Raw genomic sequence first — 24,737 nt, 5'->3', positions numbered from 1 at the left:
ATCCAGGGTTTGAACCAGCATCTTAAACCCACGTCTCCTGCACTGCAGGCAGATTCTTTACTACTGAGCCACCAGTAGGATGCTAGAAAAGACGTCATAGAAAGGACGCTCCATCAACCCATTAGAAGAAGCTCTTTTGCAAGTAATATGGTATGTGGAGAATAGAGAGAAAAAAAACAACAACAACAAACCCACAATCTTCTTAAACACTAAGCAGGAGTTTTTAAAGTGGGGTCTGTGGACTTCCAAGGGGTCCATGAGTTCTCAGGATCCATGAACTTGGATGACAAAAAGATATATTTTCATTTATGTCTAACTGAAATTCACCATATCCTTCAATTATAAATGAAGGCAACAAACTACAGCAGTCTGGGTAATACATTTGCCTTTGTCACTCATACATGTCAGATATTTTTAAATGAGATATCACAGTTGTCATAGAAAGGTTAAATACTGTTTAGCAACACTTCAAAATTATGGCAGATATTAGACCAGCTGTTAGATCTTATTTAATGCATTATTGGTATAATACTGTATCATAACAAACATTGACAATGGTATTTTAATACAATTGGTTTCCTTTGTAAAACTATAAATTTCATTTTATGGGTTTAAAAACACCATTCAGAGAACAGGCTTCACTAGTCAGCCACAGGAATACAGTGGCTAAGACTCCGCACTCCCAGAGCAGGGAGCCCGGGTTCAGTCCCTGATAAGGGAACTAGATCCCACATGCTACAACTAAGAGTCTGCATACTGCAACTAAAGATCCCTCATGCCACAACTGAAAGCAGCCAAATAAATAAGTTAATAACAGAATAAAAAATTAAAAGATTAGAAAAAGAACCATTGTGTTTAGGCCCATCACTTCACTGTGCTCATACTACCTTCATTTCTGTCCCTCGCCATCATTTCAACTACTTTCTCACCAACATCCTGAATTCCTTCTCTTGTCCCCAAGTGTTCTTTCATTGTCTCAGATGTTTAAATAGGGCAGTCTTTCACATCTTCCGTTGTATGCAGTACTGGTCCTTTTTCGGAGAATCCTCTTCCCTCCACCCCTAACCAGAGCCTCTGTGTCTCTCCCAACAGACAGAGATAGCTTCAGTCTCCTGCCTAAGCTCTTCCTTCGTTCTCAGACTAGGTCAGCATCCCTTTCTTTCTGTCAACCTTATCATCATCTGTTCAGTAGTACCCTTCCAGCTGGATGCTCTAATGAGGGCAAAGCCCACACTGGCCCAGTTCACTATCATGTATCCAGTGTGTAGTGTCAGGCTGGATACCTATGGGAACTCAATACATATGTGTAAATACATGCACCAAAAAACCATTCTCTAACTTATGCTTTAATATATTTTGTAACTTTTTGATTTAATGTATTGTTCTCTTGTTTCATGTTGTTACTTTTATTTGCTTTAAAGCAGCATAATATTCTATGGGGTATAAGTACTTTTAAAAAATAATTTCCCTAGCTGATCATCTTGTTTTCAGTTTTTACTAATGCTGTGATGAATGTCTTCATGTATATCATTTTATTTTTCTTGCTTTGTATTTAGGATTATTTCCTTAGTATAAATTACAGGAAGGGGAGTTAATTCATCTATGGGAATGAACATTTTTATGGTTCTTGATTTATTCTATGACATTGCTTTCCAAAAGGAGTCTCTCAATTTAAAATGCCATAAATAACATAAATAGAACATTTGCTAACGATTTTTCAAAGTACTTAAAATGACATTTGCTAGACAGTCATCATTGGATTGGTCAATAATGGGGTAACATTTTTGTTGAAAAGGATAACATAAAAAACTTCTCTTTAACTCAAAATGTAGTACACTAATTTCCACATGGAGGAAAATATTTTATTTGTTAACAGAGAACTAAGGACAAAGATATTGTGCTAGGGAAGACAAATTGTTTTACCTTAGATATAGTCATTTTGTTAGTTAAATGGGCAAAATTCATTGAAGACTCTATCTGAAGTTCAAATATTTGAAAGCAAGGAATAAAATAATCTCTATTATGACATGAATTATGTCATTTCATATTGAAAGGACAAAGAACATACTTTCTAGAGCCTAAGTAATTAATATATTAATAGCATACAAGAAACAAAAATTTAAATACTAAGAATTTTTTGCAAGATGTTAGAAATAAAATGTATGGGGCTGACAGATTTCTCCTTATTTACAGGCATACATGCCAGCAGGGACTTGTCAGGCAGGGCTGTGTTTCTCCTTCTGATTCCACGTTCCCTCCTACTCCTTTCATCTCAGTAGCCAACCTGGGCTTCAGGCTAGGCTGCTTCTTCATGAGTAGTACTCAATTTTCTCCCTCAATACATGAAGTTGTTTTGGGTTGTCCCTTGTTTTAATACCCTAGCTACACATAGAACAGATTATTGACTTAGTTGACTTAGTTCAAATATTTGAACTTCAGATAGAGGCTTCAATGTGTTTTGCCCATTTAACTAACAAAATGACTATATCTAAGGTAAAACAATTTGTCTTCCCTAGCACAATATCTTTGTCCTTAGTTCTCTGTTAACAAATAAAATATTTTCCTCCATGTGGAAATTACTACATTTTGAGTTAAAGAGAAGTTTTTTATGTTATCCTTTTCAACAAAAATGTTACCCTATTATTGACCAATCCAGTGATGACTGTTGGTCATCATTTGGGGCTTCCGTCTTATTGAATATGAAGAAAAAGAGCTAACCAGCTAACCAGTGTTTTGTTGGAGAAGACAATGGCACCCCACTCCAGTACTCTTGCCTGGAAAATCCCATGGATGGAGGAGCCTGGAAGGCTGCAGTCCATGGGGTCGCTGAGTGTCGGACACGACTGAGCGACTTCACTTTCACTTTTCACTTTCACGCACTGGAGAAGGAAATGGCAACCCACTCCAGTGTTCTTGCCTGGAGAATCCCAGGGATGGGGGAGCCTGATGGGCTGCCATCTATGGGGTCGCACAGTCGGACACGACTGAAGCGACTTAGCAGCAGCAGCAGCGTCTTGCTGCCCTGTTCATATTCTGGGGGGGGGGGGGGGGGGGGGGGCGGGTACCAGAGCTTACCCCATTAAATTCTTCTTAATGATAATAGTCTAATATATGCTGACTATGTGACTGCTGTGTGCAGGATGCAATACCAGCATCTGCAGGGGACATAATGGATGATATGTTAACCAGTGGGAGACAGGTAGAAAGACATTTCCTGCATTACACAAATATGCACAGAAGAGCAAGAAGGGTCCTTCCACATCTTTAAATGTCCCACTGGGAGAGTTCAGGTTCATCAGACCCTAATGTCCTGGAATGAAGACAAAAATGCAAATAATTGAACTGAGCTAATAAATCAAGTGCTTCGCTATGGCTTAGTGGTAAAGAATCTGCCTGCAGTGAGACTCGGGTTTGATCCCTGGGTTGGGAAGATACCCTGGAGAAGGAAATGGCAACCCACTCCAGTATTCTTGCTTGGGAAATCCCATGGACAGAGGAGCCTGGTGGGCTATAGTACATGGGGTTGCAAAAGAGTCAGACTAAACAATAACAACAATAAAACAAGCACATAAAGGGATGCAAGTGTAGGTCACTGTTGCATGGCATGAAATGGTCATAAACTCAAAAGGACAGTGTCTTCAGTGAGCCAGGCACATTTATTGACTCATTATTCCTGACAACAATCGTGGGAAGTAGATATCAGCTCCCCCATTTTATGGATGGGGAAAGAGAAGGTCAATGAACATTACTTAGTCAGAGTAAAACATTCAGTGAGAGGTGGAAATAAACAAGCTTATGCTCTTTCTACTACATGCTAGGTAGGTAAAGGTATTCAAGAATCATGCCTTGGTTACTATATCTTTATCCAGAGCTACTCAAAAATTGATTTTTAAAAAACAGTTGTAAAGTAGAATGGGGAAAGAAATAACCCACATTTCTGAGATGTCAGACCCAGTGAAAAAGATCTCAAACAGTCTTCAAAAAGCATGTACAGTAAAGTTCATGAATCTTCATCTAAAGGCAGTGTATCATGGTAGTGAATTTGAGAGATCACCTGGGTGAGACCTTGAAAGTACTTTTCATCTGAATGACTCTGAGCCATTTTCCCCTCTCTGGGTCTCATGTTCTAATATCCCTCAAAGGATTTTTATAATTAAATAAGATAATCTATATAAAATGTTTAGACGTTGGTACTTTGTGCAGATTACAACAAACTGTGGAAAATTCTTAAAGCGATGAAAAAGTTGGCTTAAAACTCAACATTCAGAAAACTGAGATCATGGCATCTGGTCCCATCACTTCATGGCAAATAGATGGGGAAGCAATGGAAACAGTGAGAGACTATTTTTTTTGGCTCCAAAATTACTGCAGATGGTGACTGCAGCCATGAAATTAAAATACACTTGCTCCTTGGAAGAAAAGCTATGACCAACCTAGACAGCATATTAAAAAGCAGAGACACTACTTTGCTGAGCAAGGCCCATCTAGTCAAAGCTATGCTTTTTCCAGTAGTCTTATGTGGATGTGAGAGTTCGACTATAAAGAAGGCTGAGCGCCAAAGAAATGATGCTTTTGAACTGTGGAGTTGGAGAAGACTCTTGAGAGTCCCTTGGACAGCAAGGAGATCCAACCAGTCAATCCTAAAGGAAGTTAGTCCTGAATATTCATTGGAAGGACTGATGCTAAAGCTGAAACTCCAATACTTTGGCCACCTGATGTGAAGAACTGACTCATTGGAAAAAACCCTGATGCTGGGAAAGATTGAGAGTGGGAGAAGTGGACGACAGAGGATGAGATGGTTGAATGGCATCACTGACTCAATGGACATGAGTTTAGCAGGCTCTGGGAGTTGGTGATGGACAGAGAAGCCTGGTGTGCTGTAGTCCATGGGGTTGCAAAGAGTCAGACATGACTGAGTGGCTGAACTGAATTGAACCAGGCATATAATGATACACATTAATTATCAGTTGTACTGCTGTTAAAGTAATTTTTTTGCATATAAGTCTAATAAGCTTGGATCTGTTTTATCTGTTTTCTAGAATATACTATATTAGGTGCAGCATAATAAAAGATAATGATAGCTGACTACCACAAGGGGCAGCTGTCACCTCTCATTGAAAGTAGCTGAAATAAGACCCCACAGGAGGACCAAAAACAACCTCCCTCTCCATAACTGTAAGAACATCAATAATAGTTGTTTTAATTATGCTTTACACTTTGCAAAGTCCTTTTGCAATCATTTCATTTGATTCAAACAACATTACTGTTTTGTAGGGAGGGCATTACTCCCACTTTACCAATGAGAAAAGAGAGTCTCAGAGAAGGGAATGCCTTCTCTAGAATCATAGCTAGTCAAAAGAGCAAAAAGTACCACAGTCTATACACGTGCTGTGCAGTATGGTAGCCATATGTGGCTACCTAAATAAAATTAAACATGCAGCTCCCCAGGAGCACAAACCACATTTCAAGAGCCGAATAGTTCATGGCACTCGTGTTGGACAACCCAGATTACAGATCACTTTCTTCACCATAGAAGGTTTTATTGTTATGCTGGTCTATAGAAATGAGAGCACCAAACCATTACTGCATAAAACTATGCCCAGTGTCCACGACAGTGAGCCTGATTCTCAGAGAGAGATGTCAGGGAAAAGGAAAATACTTTAGAAATGTTTTTATGAAAAACACTAAACTTTTAGATCTAATTATAGAGTTAAATTTGTGTGGCACTAGGCTATAAGCATCATCAGAACTGCCCAGAATCCCCCAAAGTACCTAGAACCAGTGCTCTGCAAACAGAATCTACAAATATTTATTTAGTTGTTCTATTTCATGATTGACTCATTTCAGGAAAATATGTCAGTATAAGAGAATTCTTCCCGAAGCAAATAAATTGAATGTCATAAAAATGTAATAATCTTTGTTAAAATCTCAAGGGAATTTATGTTTGTACATTTATAAAATTTAGTGTACATACAAAGTCTTTTTATATTTCAATATCTATTTGATGCAGAAAAATTGTAAATAAATGTAATCAAAAAGAGATGAATGCCAGTTAAAATAAATATGTTTGAAGATGAGAAATATTTTTAATAATGATATAAGCCTTAAAATAATGGTTTATAGCATATCCCCAGTAAGTCGTAAGTTAACAGATCCTCAGTAAATCATACGTTGGTCTTAACTTTTGGTTCATTTTCTTAGAGCAACACTAGGAAATAACTTTTAGAAGTGGAGAGCCTGACAATAAGTGCTCGGTATTACTTTAAAGCAATACAGAATGCTCAGAAGTTTCAGAAGTTAGTTTCCAGAGGATGACAAATACTTGACTACATAAGAGTCATCAGCCTTGCCTGGCAGGATGGTGCTGTCAAACTCAAGGTGCACGGACATAGATGGAGGCAGTTTCATTTTTTAAATTGACTTTGAAAGTCTTAATGATATATGTACATTTCATGGAAATATGAGCTTTAGTATAATGGTCTGTTCTCTTTAGACAGATGGGACTCAATTTATGTTCTACATGATTGTATCCCAGAATTTCAGCCTTAAGATGTTTGTCATAATATAGTTAATCTATTATTTTATGAGGGCTACTAAATCTTGGCCTCCTGAATTTGGGTAGATGCATGCCGAACTTATGATGGCGCTTGTCTAAAAATGACAGATGCTGCCAAAGCAGAAAACTATCATTTTCTTCTACTCAACAGCACAAGGTCTTGGTGCGAGAGACAGAAATGGGGGAAACAGGCATTTACAAAGGCCTTGCTGGCTAATCAATGGAGTCCTGCAGCAGTCTGTGGAAATGAGAAGCTGTCAGATGGGAAACTTAGCCCCATTTGTAACAACACATAAAAACTGTGAAACACACAGGGGAACCCATAAAAATGACGAGGCGAGGGTTTCCATTTGTATCTTTGGCAGAAAAACTCTTCGACAAAATTGAAAAATGCAGTTTCATAAAGTAATGGGATGACCATAAAAAGCTGAACTGTAGCCTTTCCAGGCAAATCGTACTGATGTACTAGTTGATAACTGCTCTGGGTTCACACCTGAGGAATTCCCACCATGCAAAAGCACATTATGCTGAAAACTAAAACAGGTTTTGAGATGTCCTCACTTCTTTCCTTCCTTCTTAGGTATTTTCTGGGGCTGTCATCTCTATCTCCATGTTATCGTCATGGGTATAGGATAAACAGGGCTTCCCAGGTGGCGCTGGTGGTAAGGAATCTGTCTGCTAATGCAGGAGACACAAGAGACGTGGGTTCAGTCCCTGAGTCGGGAAGATCCCATGGAGGAGGGCATGGCAACCCACTCCAGTATTCTTGCCTGGAGAATCCCATGGACAGAGGAGGCTGGTGGGCTATAGTCCATAGGATCACAAAGAGTCAGACAGGATTGAAGTGACTTGCACACACACATACACATAAGGGATAAACAAAACAGTGTTTCTGAGCCCAGTGGAAATCTTTTAGAGGGGTGGTCCAAATGCTACTGCAATTGTGGACAATATTCAGGAAAATCCACTGGACCCCTGAGGAGGCAGCCAAGGCTCTGCCATATTGGTGATGCTCTTGCCCTCTGCTGACCTCTATCTCAAGGAGTGTGTCTGCCTCCAGTTACATAAAGTCAACAGCTGTCAAGCAGGAGCTTTGAGAACACTTGCCATGTACCTAAAATGAGTGTTTTCATTCAGACTTGTCCTTGAAAAAAATCTCTAACTCCTAAAGCTTTGGTCTCTTGCAGTTAAATGAAACAGACAACATATTGCACAGAAACGAAGGATTATCAATAAAACAAAGGCTTAATGGCCCTTTCACTGCCACCTCTCCTGCCGAAAAATACCAAGAGACAGCAAACAATTTAAAAGTAATACATAGTCCTACTCAATAGTCCTTAAAAAAGTGGGTTAGTGGTTTCTGACTTTGCCCATTGGGACACTTGTATTAATTTTTCCAAGTCAGGAAAGTTTAGAAGTAATGGGAACAGTGGAATCTGCATGGGACAAGAAGCCCCAAGTTCCTACTCTGACTCTACTGGGATATGAGTGGTGCAAGCTCACAAAGCCATTTCATTTTTCTAAGACCCAGGTCCTTCAATGTTGCCATATTTTGGGGAGCAGCTTGAAGATGGCTACTGTATGTTATTTTTCTTTGTAGCCCTAGGAGACAATACGGTAAAATGAACAAAACCCCACTACTTCGGAAGCTCCTTGGGAGCAAGAAAGTGTCTTTCTGTTGATTGTTGTACCCTAGAAATGGCAAATGTTATAGATGCACTACACTACTTATCTGGGAGGGATTGGGGGCAGGAGGAGAAGGGGACGACAGAGGATGAGATGGCTGGATGGCATCACTGACTCGATGGACGTGAGTCTGAGTGAACTCCGGGAGTTGGTGATGTACAGGGAGGCCTGGTGTGCTGGGATTCATGGGGTTGCAAAGAGTCGGACATGACTGAGAGACTGAACTGAACTGAGCTTAGCATAGATAATAAATACTTGCTGAGTGAATAAATGGATATAGAGTTTATTGTGTGCATGTATGAAAGAGGGATACTAGTCTCAGCCTGACCAGTCACCGGGTTGTTGAGAGGGTCATACGAAATAGTTACACGACGGGATTTTATAAACAGAACAAACCCAAGGTATTCCTATTGTTACATTTTAAGCAGAACATGTTGGTTCCATCATCTTTTGCTCTTAATTGCATTTATAAATATATTTATAGCATTTTGAATCATTCCATCTGCTTTCATCTTTTTAGACAGCAACTGATTAAAAGCTGTTTAGTTTTAAATAGCTTTATATACTTTGAGCTAGACGTGTATTTTCCCCATCTTGATACCTAATTAATTAAAAAAATCTTGTGCCAAAGACTAGACATATGGACCATTAGGTTGAATTGTCACAATATTTTATCTCTAGGTTGACTATCAAAATATTTCATTATTTTCACAAAAAAAGGTTTTCCAAAGGCTCTGTTTTTTGAGTCTGCTATGAGTGGTTAAATGCTGTCACAAAGAGCATTCAACTTGATATATGGGGCATATTATCACAGGGAAGTGTACTGTCATATGGCATTATGACACTTGAACTCCAGGAAGAAATTCGGGTAGAGTGTCTGGCCAATATGTTCTAGCCATCTTCCTGAAGCTCCCTAATGCTTGCTGTGTCTTGACCCCAATTTTCTCAAAGCACATTTATCCTCCCTCCTACAAAGTTTTGAACTCCCACTGATACATCGTGAAAAGTGGGGATAAATCCTAGAAGACTAGAAAGCTATTTCTTTGGATTTTATGTTTAATTCTATTCTAACTTCTAAAAAGTGAATAGGACAGCTATCCTTGCCTGAAATAAAACATATTTAGCTTTTCTCAATCATGTGGTCAGAGTTTCTTATAGTAAATGAAATTCCTGTTACTGTAGTTTAAACTCATTTTCTTTACAGATTTGAAAGAAAAAAAGAGAGAAAGCTTCCGATAATACCCTGAACTTTTTTTATCTGATAGTTTCATTATAACAAATCTCAGATCCAGACACAACATGATCAAATTATGTCTCCAAATGCATCATAAAAAATGTTGCCCCAGTTGGTAAAATAGCAGGTAATAAGGCTTTTCTAGCTCTTAGAAGATTGTTAGGTCACTTCTTAGAATAAATAATCTGTGTTCTCAGGGAGTAAAGTGATATCATCTGTCAGTCCCATACTTCTTGTCAGATTCTTTGAGATGATATTTTTTTCTTGACTGATTTTCAGTAAATCCCCAGATGCTGTACTCCCAGAAGCTCCCTCTCTTAAAAGCTGGCTATTTCCTCTTCCTCAGGATTTGCCCTCATTGAACAATACTCTATTACTAAGTTACTGATGCTAAAATGTGAGAAAGGAAATTGAATCACTAAATCCTTTGGATGCTTTGAATGCCTGGATTTTGAAATCTGGTAGCTGAGACATCATGTTACTAGCATATTCCCTTTCTACTCAGATATCTCAGAATCACATAGACACTGCTTAAACTCACTTGACAGGAACTCTTCATTCAAAAGAAAAAAATCAATGCTAGTGAATTTCAGTCTTGTAAGAATTATCAGTCAACCACGACTTCTCACTGTGACTGTTACTCTACTTTTTGGCTGACTCCTTACAGGCAGAGTTGTCTGAAATAAAACACTTCAGTCAATTAAGTACCACACTCCTTCCTATTCCCTCCCCCTTCCCTCTGTGACCCACCTAGACTGTTTATGAAGGTGTGGTCCCTGGGTCTCCTATTCTCCTAAAGTGGGGTTTTAAACAAAATCAAAACCAGTTACCAAAATGTCATGACTGTCTCTCATAATAATGTTATGACAAAGGGAACTTTTTAAGGATTTAGAAATAGGTGGTCAACAATAGGTTTTGTATTACATTATTTAGACCAGATTTCCCATCTGGGCAAACTTTATAATTTTCTAACTTGAAAATTGTACAAGACACATGTGTAAATTCTTGCTTAGAAGCCAACATTTAGTTCAAGGTAAAAAAAAAAACAAAAACCATGTATCTAGCAAATATAACCCACTTTATTTTTAAATAGTGGCATTTTTCAACAGCTTTGGTATTGCTTTTATAGATATAATAGGACAAATTAAATGTTTCACTAGTATTAATATTTAAAACATGGAGAAACAAAAAAGTAATTTGAATGACCTAACCAATGACTTGACTAATAATTTATCAAGATTTTGAGTATGAAAAACATGGAAAAGTGAGGTAACCCTCAAATACATATAGCTTCCATGACTTTTAATCCAAGTCTGGACAATGACATGGTGAGTGAGGTCAATACTGTTGGACAACAGGTATTTTGGGGGATACATAGGGGAGTGGCAGAAGAAGCAGAGGATGTGGGATTAAAGCCCACCACATAGCTACTGGAGAAGAGACTCTGGGCTTAAGATGTTTTTCTCTCCCCACTGTCATCTCCTAGGGTTCTTCTAGATCTCAGTTCTCTTTCCTTGTTTATACCACTACTGTGCTTGATCTTGGTGTATTCCTATTACCTTCTAGGCAAACATGATTATTTGTAAAGTCTTAAATAAGCTGAAGGAATAGAGTGACAATAACCTCCACTGTTTTTATCAGTTTGCTTATAAGGACTACTGTGGATAAATAGCACAATTCAGGTAAGAAAACCTTTCTCAGAATATTATTTCATAGAGGCAACAATATCCTGTAGAAAATGAAATCAGGCAGGAAGTCAGAGATGATGGATCCTGGTCTTCCAAACACTGGGTAGTGGACCTCACCGTGGCTTGCTGTTTTATAAACTGGAGATAATATTTGACTCTAATAACTGATAAGTCTGGGTTAAAGATTAATTTGCTAATATGCAAAAAAAGGTTTTGTTCTTTAGAAGGGGAGAAGTGTGATGTAATAATTTAGTATTTATTATCTGTTCATCAGGTATCATGATTTAGTGATCCTATCACACAGAGAATAAAAGTCTTTTATCACCAAGTTTGAATCAGCTCATTCATTCCAGGCTTCAGAGCTTTGGGCACCAGCATCTATGGGACCTCACCAATAATGGTCCCTTTTTACATAGTCTCTTTGTCCGACGAGGGTTTTCTGAATCCTCCTCTTACAAATGGATTTGTTTTTCTCTCAAGCCCCTAGGAAACCACAGGAAAGCATTCTTAAGTCTCCTCCTGAAATTCTATAATGATTTGGAGAGCAGAAGGAAATCAGAAGGGCAGTGTGCGTCTGAGTGCTTCCAACAACAGAGACGTGCCTAAAGAGAGAGTCAAACATAGGAGAAAAGGACCATTCTCTCAGTTTTCCTTCATAGGCAGTCACTGCAACGACTCCTCCATCTTAGGTGCTGACAGGTGGCTGTTGAAAGGTCAGGGCGAGGTCAGGATGAAGGGTCAGGGCGAGGTCAGGATGACAGGTCAGGGCGAGGTCAGGATGAAAGGTCAGGCATGCTGAGGCATGCCTGGGCATGTTGGGACATGTCCCAGCAGAGGGCGCTGCAGACAAGCCCCGGAGATGGGCCGGCAACCAAGCCGACCAATCAGGAGCCGACACGAAGCCCTCGCCGTCCAATCAGGAGCTGACACGGAGCCCTTGGACACCAATCACCGCTGAGCCCGTGTTTTCTTCCTTATATGGGAGCCCCAGCCCGGGCTATAAAACCCCTTCCCCACCCCTTACACCTCGCAGACTCCGCAGACTCCTTTTCCCCCGCAGACTCCCTTTACTCTGCTGACTCCCTTTGCTTCGCAGACCCCCCTCGCTCCCTTGCTTACCCGCCCCCAGGAGTTCTGCCCAATAAAAGGCCCTGTTCAACGGTCCATAGGGGTGGTTCCTTCTTCCTGTGGCGTTTCTTACAGCTGTGAACGTGTGAAAGCCTATTAAACATCCAATTTCATGGCATACCCACTAGAAATACAATTTTTTTCTCTTCTTCCTGAGTCATTCAGTTTGAACCTACTCAGAAAAACTGCTGATTCACTGGGACTATGAAATAGAGACTCTTCTTAAGTAGGCCATGAGTAGCCCATTTCCGATTATATAAAGTTGTTTTAGTCAGTTCATAACTGTGAAAAGTTCCTTTAAAATCTTTGAGTTCATTTGTAACTCTGAGGGGAAGTCTACAAAGACCTTAAAAAATCAATATCTTTTATTATTGGACACATTTCTAGATTCACTTAATAGTGTTACTCTCTCAAAAAAACTTTACTCTGTTGCCCTTCAACTCCCCTTTACTGGGGTAAGAAAATATAAAAAATGTCTGTTAATAAACAAGTTTAAGAATTTCTTGACTGAAAAAGTCCATTGCAAAAACCAAACATAAAATGAATAGAGGGGAATAATAAACTCAGTATTTTAGACCCATTTCTTGATTTTTGTCTAAACACAATGTGACCAAGAAGCTTCCACTTATTTTCATGCATATATATATTTACACACACACATATATACTTAAAGGTATATATTTAACAACATGGAATGGTAACATATCAAATGCTCAGATTCCGTGCAAACACACAACCTTTCCTGTGAAGGAAATATATTCATATTATAAAAACAAATCATGGAGAGTAACATGCAACAGTGGAGGGGAAGAGAACGGGGTAGGGACAGAGGACCAGGAGGAACACAAAGAATGTAAAGAACAAAAAGTGTCATTGACCTGATTTGTCAGAGTTGTTGCCTGTGATGGGAGTGATGGAGCAGCTGGGATTAGCCTTTGCGCTGTCCTTGGAAGAAACCATTTTGGGTTTATTTTTCGTTGCCTCTAGTGCTTTGACCTTCTTGGCATGTTTACTTCCTTTGTAGTGGGCCTCGGCCTGGCTCTACAAAGGAGAACAAATCAGGCTCATTGTTTTGCTACTTACAAACACCACAATGGATGATCATGCAGGAAAAAATACATTCAGTCATAGGCACCACAGACATTTATAGCTCAGCACTCAACTACGTTTTTGGCATTTAATGAGTAGCAGACCAGTATCTAAGAGATTTGTGCATACTGAGACCTTCTATACAACACAGAGGATCTGTGTCTTTCAAAACCAGACATTATACAAGTGGACAAAAGGGTTAGGGCAAAACCGGGATGAAGGTGAACTTTGTCATTAATGTCTTCCCACCACTGCCCATCGGGGTTGCTTGTCAAATGTTTGGCTGACAACAAGCACCTTGAGTGTCCTACCCGGGTAAGACCTTAAACGACCACTCCATTTAGTTTCCCTTTAGCTACAAATCTGTCTTCCCTGCACCTATATTCCTCTTGGCTCTGCTCTGAGAGCAAGTGATGTAACAAAGCAACCAGCTAGTGAGTGGAAATGGCACTACATTGTGGAGTCATCTCTGCGTGCTTAACGTGTCATTCTGATGACTCCAGTTCTAAGAACAGACAATATAAACCACAAAGGAAATAGGGACAATGCTTGTTTATGACCTCAGATGTGATTCGGAAGTCAAAGCAGTTAGTATTACATTCATGTATACACAAAGCATAGGTGAAACTGTGACTTCAATACTAAATAAAAGAAAAGAAGAAGAGTGATCAAGGCAGGTGAATATTAAAAATTTTCAAAAGACAAAAACAAGTTATGGGAAAACAAGAAAACATTTAGTCAATTTGCTGATTTCTGGAAAATTTTCCTCTACCTAAAGAACAAGGATTTTACCTTTTTGGCATCTAGTATAATGCACATATTAACTGAAGAATTAAGTATATTTGCTCCAATTTCAGAGAAGGCAATGGCACCCCAAATCCAGTACTCTTGCCTGGAAAATCCCATGGATGGAGGAGCCTGGTAGGCTGCAGTCCATGGGGTCCCTAGGAGTTGGACACGACTGAGTGACTTCACTTTCCCTTTTCACTTTCATGCATTGGAGAAGGAAATGGCAACCTACTCTAGTGTTCTTGCCTGGAGAATCCCAGGGACAGGGGAGCCTGGTGGGCTGCTGTATATGGGGTCGCACAGAGTCGAACACGACTGAAGCGACTTAGCAGCAGCAGCAGCAGCTCCAATTTCATTTAAAACAGACCCCAAACATATAAACAAACTAAAACATATATTATATGTAAAAAAACAAACATATATTATATGGTAGATTAGCTTGGTTAGAAAGGTAAAGATGCTGATAAGCCTGTTATATAAAATAAGAAGCAAAAGTGAAAGTTTCTGTTTGAAGATTCCTAAAATAATAACTTTTTAAACTTCAGTTTTCCTTATATACACCTGTGTGTGTTTGAAGACGGTAATATTCATGTTTTCATCCATTTTCCTCAGCAAGCAGAATACAGGTAGTGTGTGTGTGTGTGTGTGTGTGTGTGTGTGTGTGTGTGGCACGTGTGTGTAGGTAGATGTGGCAATGGACAGAAGGAGCAGGTTTTACTTCTACATTTCAATTAAATATGTGATTTTCCTAGCACATAACCTGGATCCCCCAAGGTCAACAGATTTGAATTGACTATACTTAGTCCCTAACTTTCTTAATATGTTTTCATAAATATCATTGTAGACTGTCACTGACTTATCATTGTTCTTAGTTGGTTTGCTCAAGGACTTCTCATGCTGTTCTCTGTCAAGGAAAAAAAAAATCCAATCCTAAGGGAGGAAAAAGTGTAATATTAAGTTTTATTAACATCTGAGAATGGTTAAATCCAGCAAATACTGTTGGGTAGGCATAAATTAAGAAAATACACAAATAAAAATTAAAAATTGATAACATGAAGAAATAACAACAATGACCAATATTATTGAGCCTCTGCCAAGAATGGTTTTAAGTGTATTATATGTGTTCGCTCATATAATTATCATAATACCCTGTAAGGTAGGTACAATTATTGGTAAACACTTTACAAATAGAACAGTGGGCATGAGAAGTTACATACTTTATCAAAAGTCACACAGGTAGGTGTAGAAGCCACTTTGCGGATCTGAAATGCTTCCACGTGTAACCCTATTTAACTACATGTTATTGTTGTTGCTTCAGTCACTAAGTCTTGTAGAACTCCTTTGCACACCAGGCGCCTCTGCCATGGGATTTGCCAGGCAAGAATATTGGAATGGGTTGCCATTTTCTTCTCCAGGGGATCTTCCTGACCCAGGGATCGAACCCACATCTCCTGGTTGGCAGGTAGATTCTTTAACGGTGAGCCACTAAAGGAGCCCATTTAACTATGTATCCTCTCTTTAAACATATACATAGACTAAATTCATAATATAATTTTATTAGAAGTAAAAAATTACATGCAAAGCACACTGTTTTTAATGACTAAGTGAAGGATTATACTTCAGTAGAAGTTTCTGTGAGTAGGGAATATCTTCTTAATTCATGGAAATAAATTTATTGGATTGAAAAAGTTCATTTGGACTTTTATGTATGATGTTATGGAAAAACTCAAACGAACTTTTTGGCCAAACCAACACTAACATAGTACGTTAGGCCTGAACCTTCTGTTGAGTAGCCAAGAAAGGCCCGCTTCTTTGGTATATAACAACTTCTACAAGACATCAGGAGACCGCCTAGTAATTCATCTTACCAAGTACACTAAATAGTGAGATGTTACTTTAGTGTTCTTGGGCTAAAGAAACAAGTTCTCTAAAAAAAAACCCTCCTAGCACAAGATAAGTGGAATGTCACTTCCTCATTATTATTTCCTGGCATCCTTGCAGAAAGCTAACAGCATCAATTAGCCCTTGGGATAAAGAGCCAGATAAGTGACACCTCACTGGATGCCAAGATGGAAAGAGCTCTCTTGAGCCATGATTCACTTTCCTTTTGAGTTCTGGGGCCTTGAGAAAAGCGAAACAAGCCTTCTTCACCTCTGCTTGCTGCTGTTTGTGAAAGATCCCGAGTTAAGACAGTGGCAGACACCACTCACTCATGCTTGGCATCTTCCCAGTTCCCTGTGGTATTCTCGGTAGCAGCACTTTGCTATCCTCAGTACTGTATCTGAGGTGTCAACAGCTTCTAAATCCTGGGCAGATCTTCAAGTGAAACTGAGACATTGTTAAATAGCAACATGATTAACCTGACTTCATTATCTGGGAATCTCCTTAATTGAGGAATGAAAGCAACAAGGACAAGAGCCAGAGAACCTATGAATGAGGCAAGACGATGAAGCCTGATCAGCGATGGTTCTTGTATCATTTCTGAGTGACTTGGCTAACCAAATGGACTTATTTTATACCTCAGCGACTAATCAGCAGACACCTATTTGTCTAGCACTAATGGTTTGTTTTCTGATTCCCTTCCCAAAGTACTTCTATACACCCTAAACTGGCAGTAATCAAATATACCCCTTGCCAAGAACTGTCAAAATCAGAGAGTTACCCAAAGCATCATACTGACTTTCACACAGGAATTCATTCTTACAGAGGTCACTCCAGTAGCTACCTGACCACCCAATGGTAGAGGAATAGCTTGGACAGGAGATGACATCCTGGGATTTTTTTCCTTCCATTCATCTCTATTACTAAGGCCCCTTACTTTCTGAAGTCCTCCACTTCTCTTAGGACCCTACTGGTCCAAAGAAAAAAGATAAATAATGAGATAATGCATTACTTTACAAATAAAAATGCAATAATGAGAAATTCGATAATTCACTGAGCTCCCATATCTGTTTTTTACCTTATTTCTATTTTGGACTGCAGAGAGGTAGATAGGATCTTGAAAGAAGACACTGAACTAAGTTTTCTTTGTGCAGAAAGAACAGCCCAAACATACACTGGCAAGTGGCTGGAGTAGAGTAAAGTCACTGGAGGAAGTCCTCAACTATTTATTTACTAAGAGACCCAATTGTTTTGCATCTTAAAATGTCACTGGAACTGTTCCCTTAATTACAGAAAGTATATCATTAAAACTGTTGGCATCTGATTTTTCTGAGACCTTAGATTTCAACGTGTTAAGCAGTGTTAGATGGGAAGTAGCAGAGTCCAGTTACTTTTCAGAAAAAAAAAAATGTATATACTCTATATACTAAAATGCCAAATCAAACAGATGTCAAACAAACTACCATAAAACAGCCTAAACTAACAAGGGGAAAAAAACCCTGATTATTTCACAGGGAGTTACTTAGCACCTGCCATATGCTAGACATAGTGAAAGATTAAAAACAAAGGCCCCTTGCTCACAAGAATGGTAGTTGGAAGAAAAGATGAACGTATAAATAACTATAACCCAACAGAGAGTGAAACTATAAAATGGAAGATAAACTGGAACAAAGAAGTATGGGAGTCTGAGAAGAGGTAAACCTCTTTGGATTGGAGGAGGACCGCGGAAGCTTCATGGAAAAGGAATATCAGAGCTGTGCCCCACTTCTAGGGTGGAGTTCTGAAGAGGCAGTGTGGAGGCAGAGGCATTTCAGGGAGAGGGACCAGCATGTGCTGGGGGAGTGAAGTCCTGTGAACTGTGCAGCATTTCCTGGGCATAGCTGCTTTTCAGTATCACTACAACACAGACATATAAAAGAAACAATGGGGAAAGGCTGCCGCATCCAGCATTATTATCCAGTGTAAAACAGAAAATATAGCATAGTGCTCCACAAGTAAAAACAATGTTCTACTTGTAGGCATCTTTAATATAGATGGCTATAAGAACGTTGTTGCTTTTACATCACAGATTTTATCCTCTGCTGCACACTATAATCTTATCCTCATAGCACAACTAAATTATTTATATAGAAGATTTAATAATTTGAAATAAAAGCATGACACTTAAAATACCATAGTTAGATATACTAGAGTTTACTTCAGTAGTAGCTAAATAATTCGGAGAAGGCAATGGCACCCCACTCCAGTACTCTTGCCTGGAAAATCCCATGGATGGAGGAGCCTGGTAGGCTGCAGTCCATGGGGTCGCTAAGAGTCGGACATGCTGAGCGACTTCACTTTGACTTTTCACTTTCATGCATTGGAGCAGGAAATGGCAACTCACTCCTGTTCTTGCCTGGAGAATCCCAGGGACAGGGGAGCCTTGTGGGCTTCTGTCTATGGGCTTGCATAGAGTTGGACACAACTGAAGAGACTTAGCAGCAGCAGCTAAATAATTACTTGAATCTTTGCTTTAACATATAGGCTACATTCAACTCTAAAAATACTTTTTTTGGCACATATGTTGCATTGATAAGATCACATACTCTCAGAGACAATGCTACAACATAAGAAACATAAAATACACCCAAGAGAGAGGCTTACTTAATCCAAAGGTAAGTCTTTCTGCTGATAGTTGCAATTTTAAGGCCTGCAATATCAGTAATGACATACTACTGGCTTTGATATTCACTTTGTTTAGTCCTCATCTACTGGGATCTGTTGAAAACAAAGTCCAAACAAAATTATAACCGTTAGGAGATTTTCAGCTTAAAAAGATGCAGTGACTTTGCTAATTCACAATTTACAGCTAAGCGAAACACTCCAGGTGGCTATAGCCTGTCCAGGGTTGCCACGCTATACACTGTGTGTGCTGGTAGGGTGAGGGGGGCTACCAGTCACACAGACTTTAATGTGAATAGGGTCCTCTGGATTCCTTCAAGGCCAGAACTCTGGCTATGGTGTTTCATATTTACTGGCTTTGTAGTATATATGTATAAAGGCCATCAACTCCAAATATTTCCATATTATTAAAGAGAAAAGTGGTTACTCCAGGAAGAAAATAATGTACACTCTAGATTGCTGATTCCCTTTGGGTCTAATTCAGATTTTATCAAAATATCATGAAACAGAAGTAGAGTTGTTGGATTATAGCTGCTTTAAAATGCCACTATGTGAATATATGAGCATTACACATGTATGTGTTTATGTTTTCCAAACTTTTCCATATAGGCAAACTAAGCCATTTCTTGAAATGCTAAGATTTTTGGTGGGCTTCAAGGTAGTTTTTAAAATGCACTCTTAGTCAGCTAAGAGTATTGATGTTCAGGCTTCTGGTGCATAATTCACTGGTGGAATTACTTTACACATTGAAATATGGAGAAGCTATGCGGCAGCTGGCGCACTAAGCACAGGCGGCGGCGGTAGCCGAGAGCTACCCCACGTCCGAGGTCAGGGACAGTGGCCTAGAATGCCAGGCTGCGACGGTGCAGGAACTGCCGAGAGGAGCTACCCTGCATCTGAGGTCAGGGGCGACGGCAGAGAGGAGCCACCCTGCGTCCAAGGAGTGGTGGTTGCCCAGGTGCAGGAGGGCCTAGAGGAGCCATCCCACGCTGAAGGTAAGGAAGGGCGGCGGGAGGAGATACCCCTCATCCAAGGTAAGGAGCAGCAGCTGTGCTCTGCTGGAGCAGCCGTGAAGAGATACCCCACACCCAAGGTAAGAGAAACCCAAGTAAAATGGTAGGTGTTGCAAGAGGGCATCAAATACTCACAGAAATCTAGTCAGTCTAATGACACTAGGACAACAGCCTTTTCTAACTCAATGAAACTAAGCCATGCCCGTGGGGCAACCCAAGACGGGTGGGTCATGGTGGAGAGGTCTGACAGAATGTGGTCCACTGGAGAAGGGAATGGCAAACCACTTCAGTATTCTTGCCTTGAGAACCCCATGAACAGTATGAAAAGGCAAAATGATAGGATACTGAAAGAGGTACTCCCCAGGTCAGTAGGTGCCCAATATGCTACTGGAGATCAGTGGAGAAATAACTCCAGAAAGAATGAAGGGATGGAGCCAAAGCAAACAATACCCAGCTGTGGATGTGACTGGTGATAGAAGCAAGGTCCGATGCTGTAAAGAGCAATATTGCATAGGAACCTAGAATGTCAGGTCTATGAATCAAGGCAAATTGGAAGTGGTCAGACAGGAGATGGCAAGAGTGAACGTCGACATTCTAGGAATCAGAGAACTAAAATGGACTGAATGGGTGAATTTAACTCAGATGACCATTATATCTACTACTGCGGGCAGGAATCCCTCAGATGAAATAGAGTAGCCATCATGGTCAACAAAAGAGTCTGAAATGCAGTACTTGGATGCAGTCTCAAAAATGACAGAATGATCTCTGTTTGTCTCCAAGGCAAACCATTCAATATCACAGTAATCCAAGCCTATGCCCCAACCAGTAATGCTGAAGAAGCTGAAGTTGAATGGTTCTATGAAGACCTACAAGACCTTTTAGAATTAACACCCCCAAAAAGATGTCCTTTTCATTATAGGGGACTGGAATGCAAAAGTAGGAAGTCAAGAAACACCTGGAGTAACAGGCAAATTTGGCCTTGGAATGCGGAATGAAGCAGGGCAAAGACTAATAGAGTTTTGCCAAGAAAATGCACTGGTCATAGCAAACACCCTCTTCCAACAACACAAGAGGAGACTCTACACATGGACATCACCAGTTGGTCAACACTGAAATCAGATTGATTATATTCTCTGCAGCCAAAGATGGAGAAGCTCTATACAGTCAACAAAAACAAGACCAGCAGCTGACTGTGGCTCAGATCATGAACTCCTTATTACCAAATTGAGACTTAAATTGAAGAAAGCAGGGAAAACCACTAGACCATTCAGGTATGACCTCAATCAAATCCCTTATGATTATACAGCGGAAGTGAGAAATAGATTTAAGGGCCTAGATCGGATAGATAGAGCACCTGATGAACTATGGACTGAGGTTCGTGACATTGTACAGGAGACAGGGATCAAGACCATCCCCATGGAAAAGAAATGCAAAAAAGCAAAATGGCTGTCTGGGGAGGCCTTACAAATAGCTGTGAAAAGAAGAGAAGTGAAAAGCCAAGGAGAAAAGGAAAGATATAAGCATCTGAATGCAGAGTTCCAAAGAATAGCAAGAAGAGATAAGAAAGCCTTCCTCAGCAATCAATGCAAAGAAATAGAGGCAAATAACAGAATGGGAAAGACTAGAGATTTCTTCAAGAAAATTAGAGATACCAAGGGAACATTTCATGCAAAGATGGGCTTGATAAAGGACAGAAATGGTATGGACCTAACAGAAGCAGAAGATATTAAGAAGAGATGGCAAGCATACACAGAAGAACTGTACAAAAAGGATCTTCACGACCCAGATAATCACGATGGTGTGATCACTCACCATCAAGGCATCTTGGAATGTAAAGTCAAGTGGGCCTTAGAAAGCATCACTATGAACAAAGCCAGTGGAGGTGATGGAATTCCAGTAGAGCTATTTCAAATCCTGAAAGATGATGCTGTGAAAGTGCTGCACTCAATATGCCAGCAAATTTGGAAAACTCAGCAGTGGCCACAGGACTGGAAAAGGTCAGTTTTCATTCCAATCCCAAAGAAAGGCAATGCCAAAGAATGCTCAAACTACCGCACAATTGCACTCATCTCACATGCTAGTAAAGTAATGCTCAAAATTCTCCAAGCTAGGCTTCAGCAATAAGTGAACTGTGAACTTCCTGATGTTCAAGCTGGTTTTAGAAAAGGCAGAGGAACCAGAGATCAAATTGCCAACATCCGCTGGATCATGGAAAAAGCAAGAGAGTTTCAGAAAAACATCTATTTCTGCTTTATTGACTATGCCAAAGCCTTTGACAGTGTGCATCACAAGAAACTGTGGAAAATTCTTCAAGAGATTGGAATACCAGACCACCTGACCTGCCTCTTGAGAAATCTGTATGCCGGTCAGGAAGCAACAGTTAGAACTGGACATGGAACAGCAGACTGGTTCCAAATAGGAAAAGGAGTATGTCAAGGCTGTATATTGTCACCCAGCTTATTTAACTGCTATGCAGAGTACATCATGAGAAACGCTGGACTGGAAGAAACACAAGCTGGAATCAAGATTACTGGGAGAAAATCAATAACCTCAGATATGCAGATGACACCACCCTTATGGCAGAAAGTGAAGAGGAACTAAAAAGCCTCTTGATGAAAGTGAAAGAGGAGAGTGAAAAAGTTGGCTTAAAGCTCAACATTCAGAACACGAAGATCATGGCATCCAGTCCCATCACTCCATGGGAAATAGATGGGGAAACAGTGGAAACAGTGTCAGACTTTATTTTTCGGGGCTCCAAAATCACTGCAGATGGTGACTGCAGCCATGAAATTAAAAGACGCTTACTCCTTGGAAGAAAAGTTAAGACCAACCTAGAGAGCATATTCAAAAGCAGAGACATTACTTTGCCAACTAAGGTCCGTCTAGTCAAGGCTATGGTTTTTCCAGAAGTCATGTATGGATGTGAGAGTTGGACTGTGAAGAAGGCTGAGTGCCAAAGAATTGATGCTTTTGAACTGTGGTGTTGGAGAAGATTTTTGAGAGTCCCTTGGACTGCAAGTTGATCCAACCAGTCCATTCTGAAGGAGATCAGCCCTGGGATTTCTTTGGAAGGAATGATGCTAAAGCTGAAACTCCAGTACTTCGGCCACCTCATGCGAACAGTTGACTCATTGGAAAAGACTTTGATGCTGGGAGGGATTGGCGGCAGGAGAAGAAGGGGACGACAGAGGATGAGATGGCTGGATGGCATCACTGAATCGATGGATGCGAGTCTGAATTAACTCCGGGAGTTGGTGATGGACAGGGAGGCCTGGCGTGCTGCGATTCATGGGTCGCAAAGATTCGGACACAACTGAGCGACTGAACTGAACTGAACTGATAAATGGACCTAAGGGCCACAACAGAATTTACATGGTGAATTAAAAAAATACTGCTATTTGAGTTTAAAATTACCTAGAATATAGCAAAAAGTGGCTTTTTAAAGAAGGGGCTTTAATCTTTTAAATAAACTTGTTTATGTACAGTTCCAAGTAAACAGAAATTGGCCTCATCTTTCCATTAAGTTTTATATTTCAACTATGTGAATGTAGATTATTAAGTTTAGATGATTCCCAGCAATCCAAAGTTCTGCCCCTGATTATCCAGCTATACTCTATATTTCCAGTTTAGAGTTGAGTAGAATGGGGTATAAAAGAGAGAGTTATTGGAGACTGATTGTGATCTGAGCTCCAAATCCTTTCATTTGCTGAATTCTGCTCTCTCCTCCTGTTATTTACTTTCTTTCAAATTAGGCCAAAATTAAAAATAATCTCCTTTTGAAAACAAATTAATCATATATATGGGTCAAGGTGAAGTTTATCCCAGAAAATTAATTTCTTAAGTGTATCATGAATACTGTAGATTATAGAGGCTATTTTTAAATTTTATTTATTTATTTTAATTGGAGGCTACTTTATTTTTTTTATTTTTGGCTAATTACTTTATAACATTGTGGTGATTTTTGCCATACATTCATACGAATCAGGCATGGGTGTACACATGTTCCCCATCCTGAACCTCCCTCCCACCTCCCTCCCCATCCCATCCCTCTGGGTCATCCCAGTGCACCAGCCCTGAGCACCCTGTCTCATGCATCAAACCTACATTGGCGATCTATTTCACATATGATAATATACATGTTTCAATGCTAGTCTCTCAAATCATCCCACCCTCGCCTTCTCCCATAGAGCCCAAAAGTCTGTTCTTTACATCTGTGTCTCTTTCATTGTCTCGCATATAGGGTCATCATTACCATCTTTCTAAATTCCATATATATGCGTTAATATACTGTATTGTATTTCTTTCTGGCTTACTTCACTCTGTATAATAGGCTCCAGTTTAATCCACCTCATCAGAACTGATTCAAATGCATTCTTTTTAATAGCTGAGTAATATTCCATTATGTATATGTACCACAGCTTTCTTATCCATTTGTCTGCAGATGGACAGCTAGGTTGTTTCCATGTCCTGGCTATTGTAAACAGTGCTGTGATGAACATTGGGATACATGTGTAGAGACTGTATTTTGAAAAAGATTTTTTTCAAAAAAAATAAAAAAGAAAAAAAAAAGAAAAAGATTTTTTTCCCCTCCATCAACCTAACGGAAATAGGTTTTAAGTGAAAATGAAAGTGTTAGTTGCTCAGTCGTGTCTGACTTTTTGTGACCCCAATGGACTGTAGTCTGCCAGGCTCCTCTGTCCATGGGATTCTCCAGGCAAAAATACTGGAGTGGGTTGCCATTTCCTTCTCCTGGAATCTTCCCAACCCAGGGATTGAACCCAGGTCTCCTGCACTGCAGGTGGATTCTTTACTGTCTGAGACACCAGGAAGCCCTGGAAGTAGGTTTAGGTAATTTTTTTTCAATATATATAATGGATAATAAAATGAGTCTTATTTAATGTCAGAATTTCTTTAACATCACCACAATTTAGTTAAGAATTAAGCAAAAAGTATCTGAGATGTTTACCCTAAGAAAATAAGACTGCTTACCTCTCTGACTCATTTACATTACA

The 24,737-nt window shown here is 39.7% G+C and overlaps 1 protein-coding gene across 8 annotated transcripts in view; it reads right to left on the bottom strand.

The window, feature by feature from the left end:
* Window positions 1–24,737, bottom strand: part of ZNF385B (zinc finger protein 385B) — a 352,923-nt gene that overhangs the window by 24,160 nt on the left and 304,026 nt on the right. For all 8 annotated transcript variants that reach the window (XM_052655478.1, XM_052655486.1, XM_052655517.1 and 5 more), the window contains one exon: window positions 13,171–13,333. In XM_052655478.1, coding sequence (XP_052511438.1) covers window positions 13,171–13,333 — 163 coding nt within the window. The remainder of the gene's footprint in view (window positions 1–13,170; window positions 13,334–24,737) is intronic.

Source organism: Budorcas taxicolor, chromosome 2, assembly GCF_023091745.1.
Source record: "Budorcas taxicolor isolate Tak-1 chromosome 2, Takin1.1, whole genome shotgun sequence".
In the NCBI taxonomy this organism is placed as follows: Eukaryota; Metazoa; Chordata; class Mammalia; order Artiodactyla; family Bovidae; genus Budorcas; species Budorcas taxicolor.
This window is presented reverse-complemented; position numbering and strand designations above follow the sequence as displayed.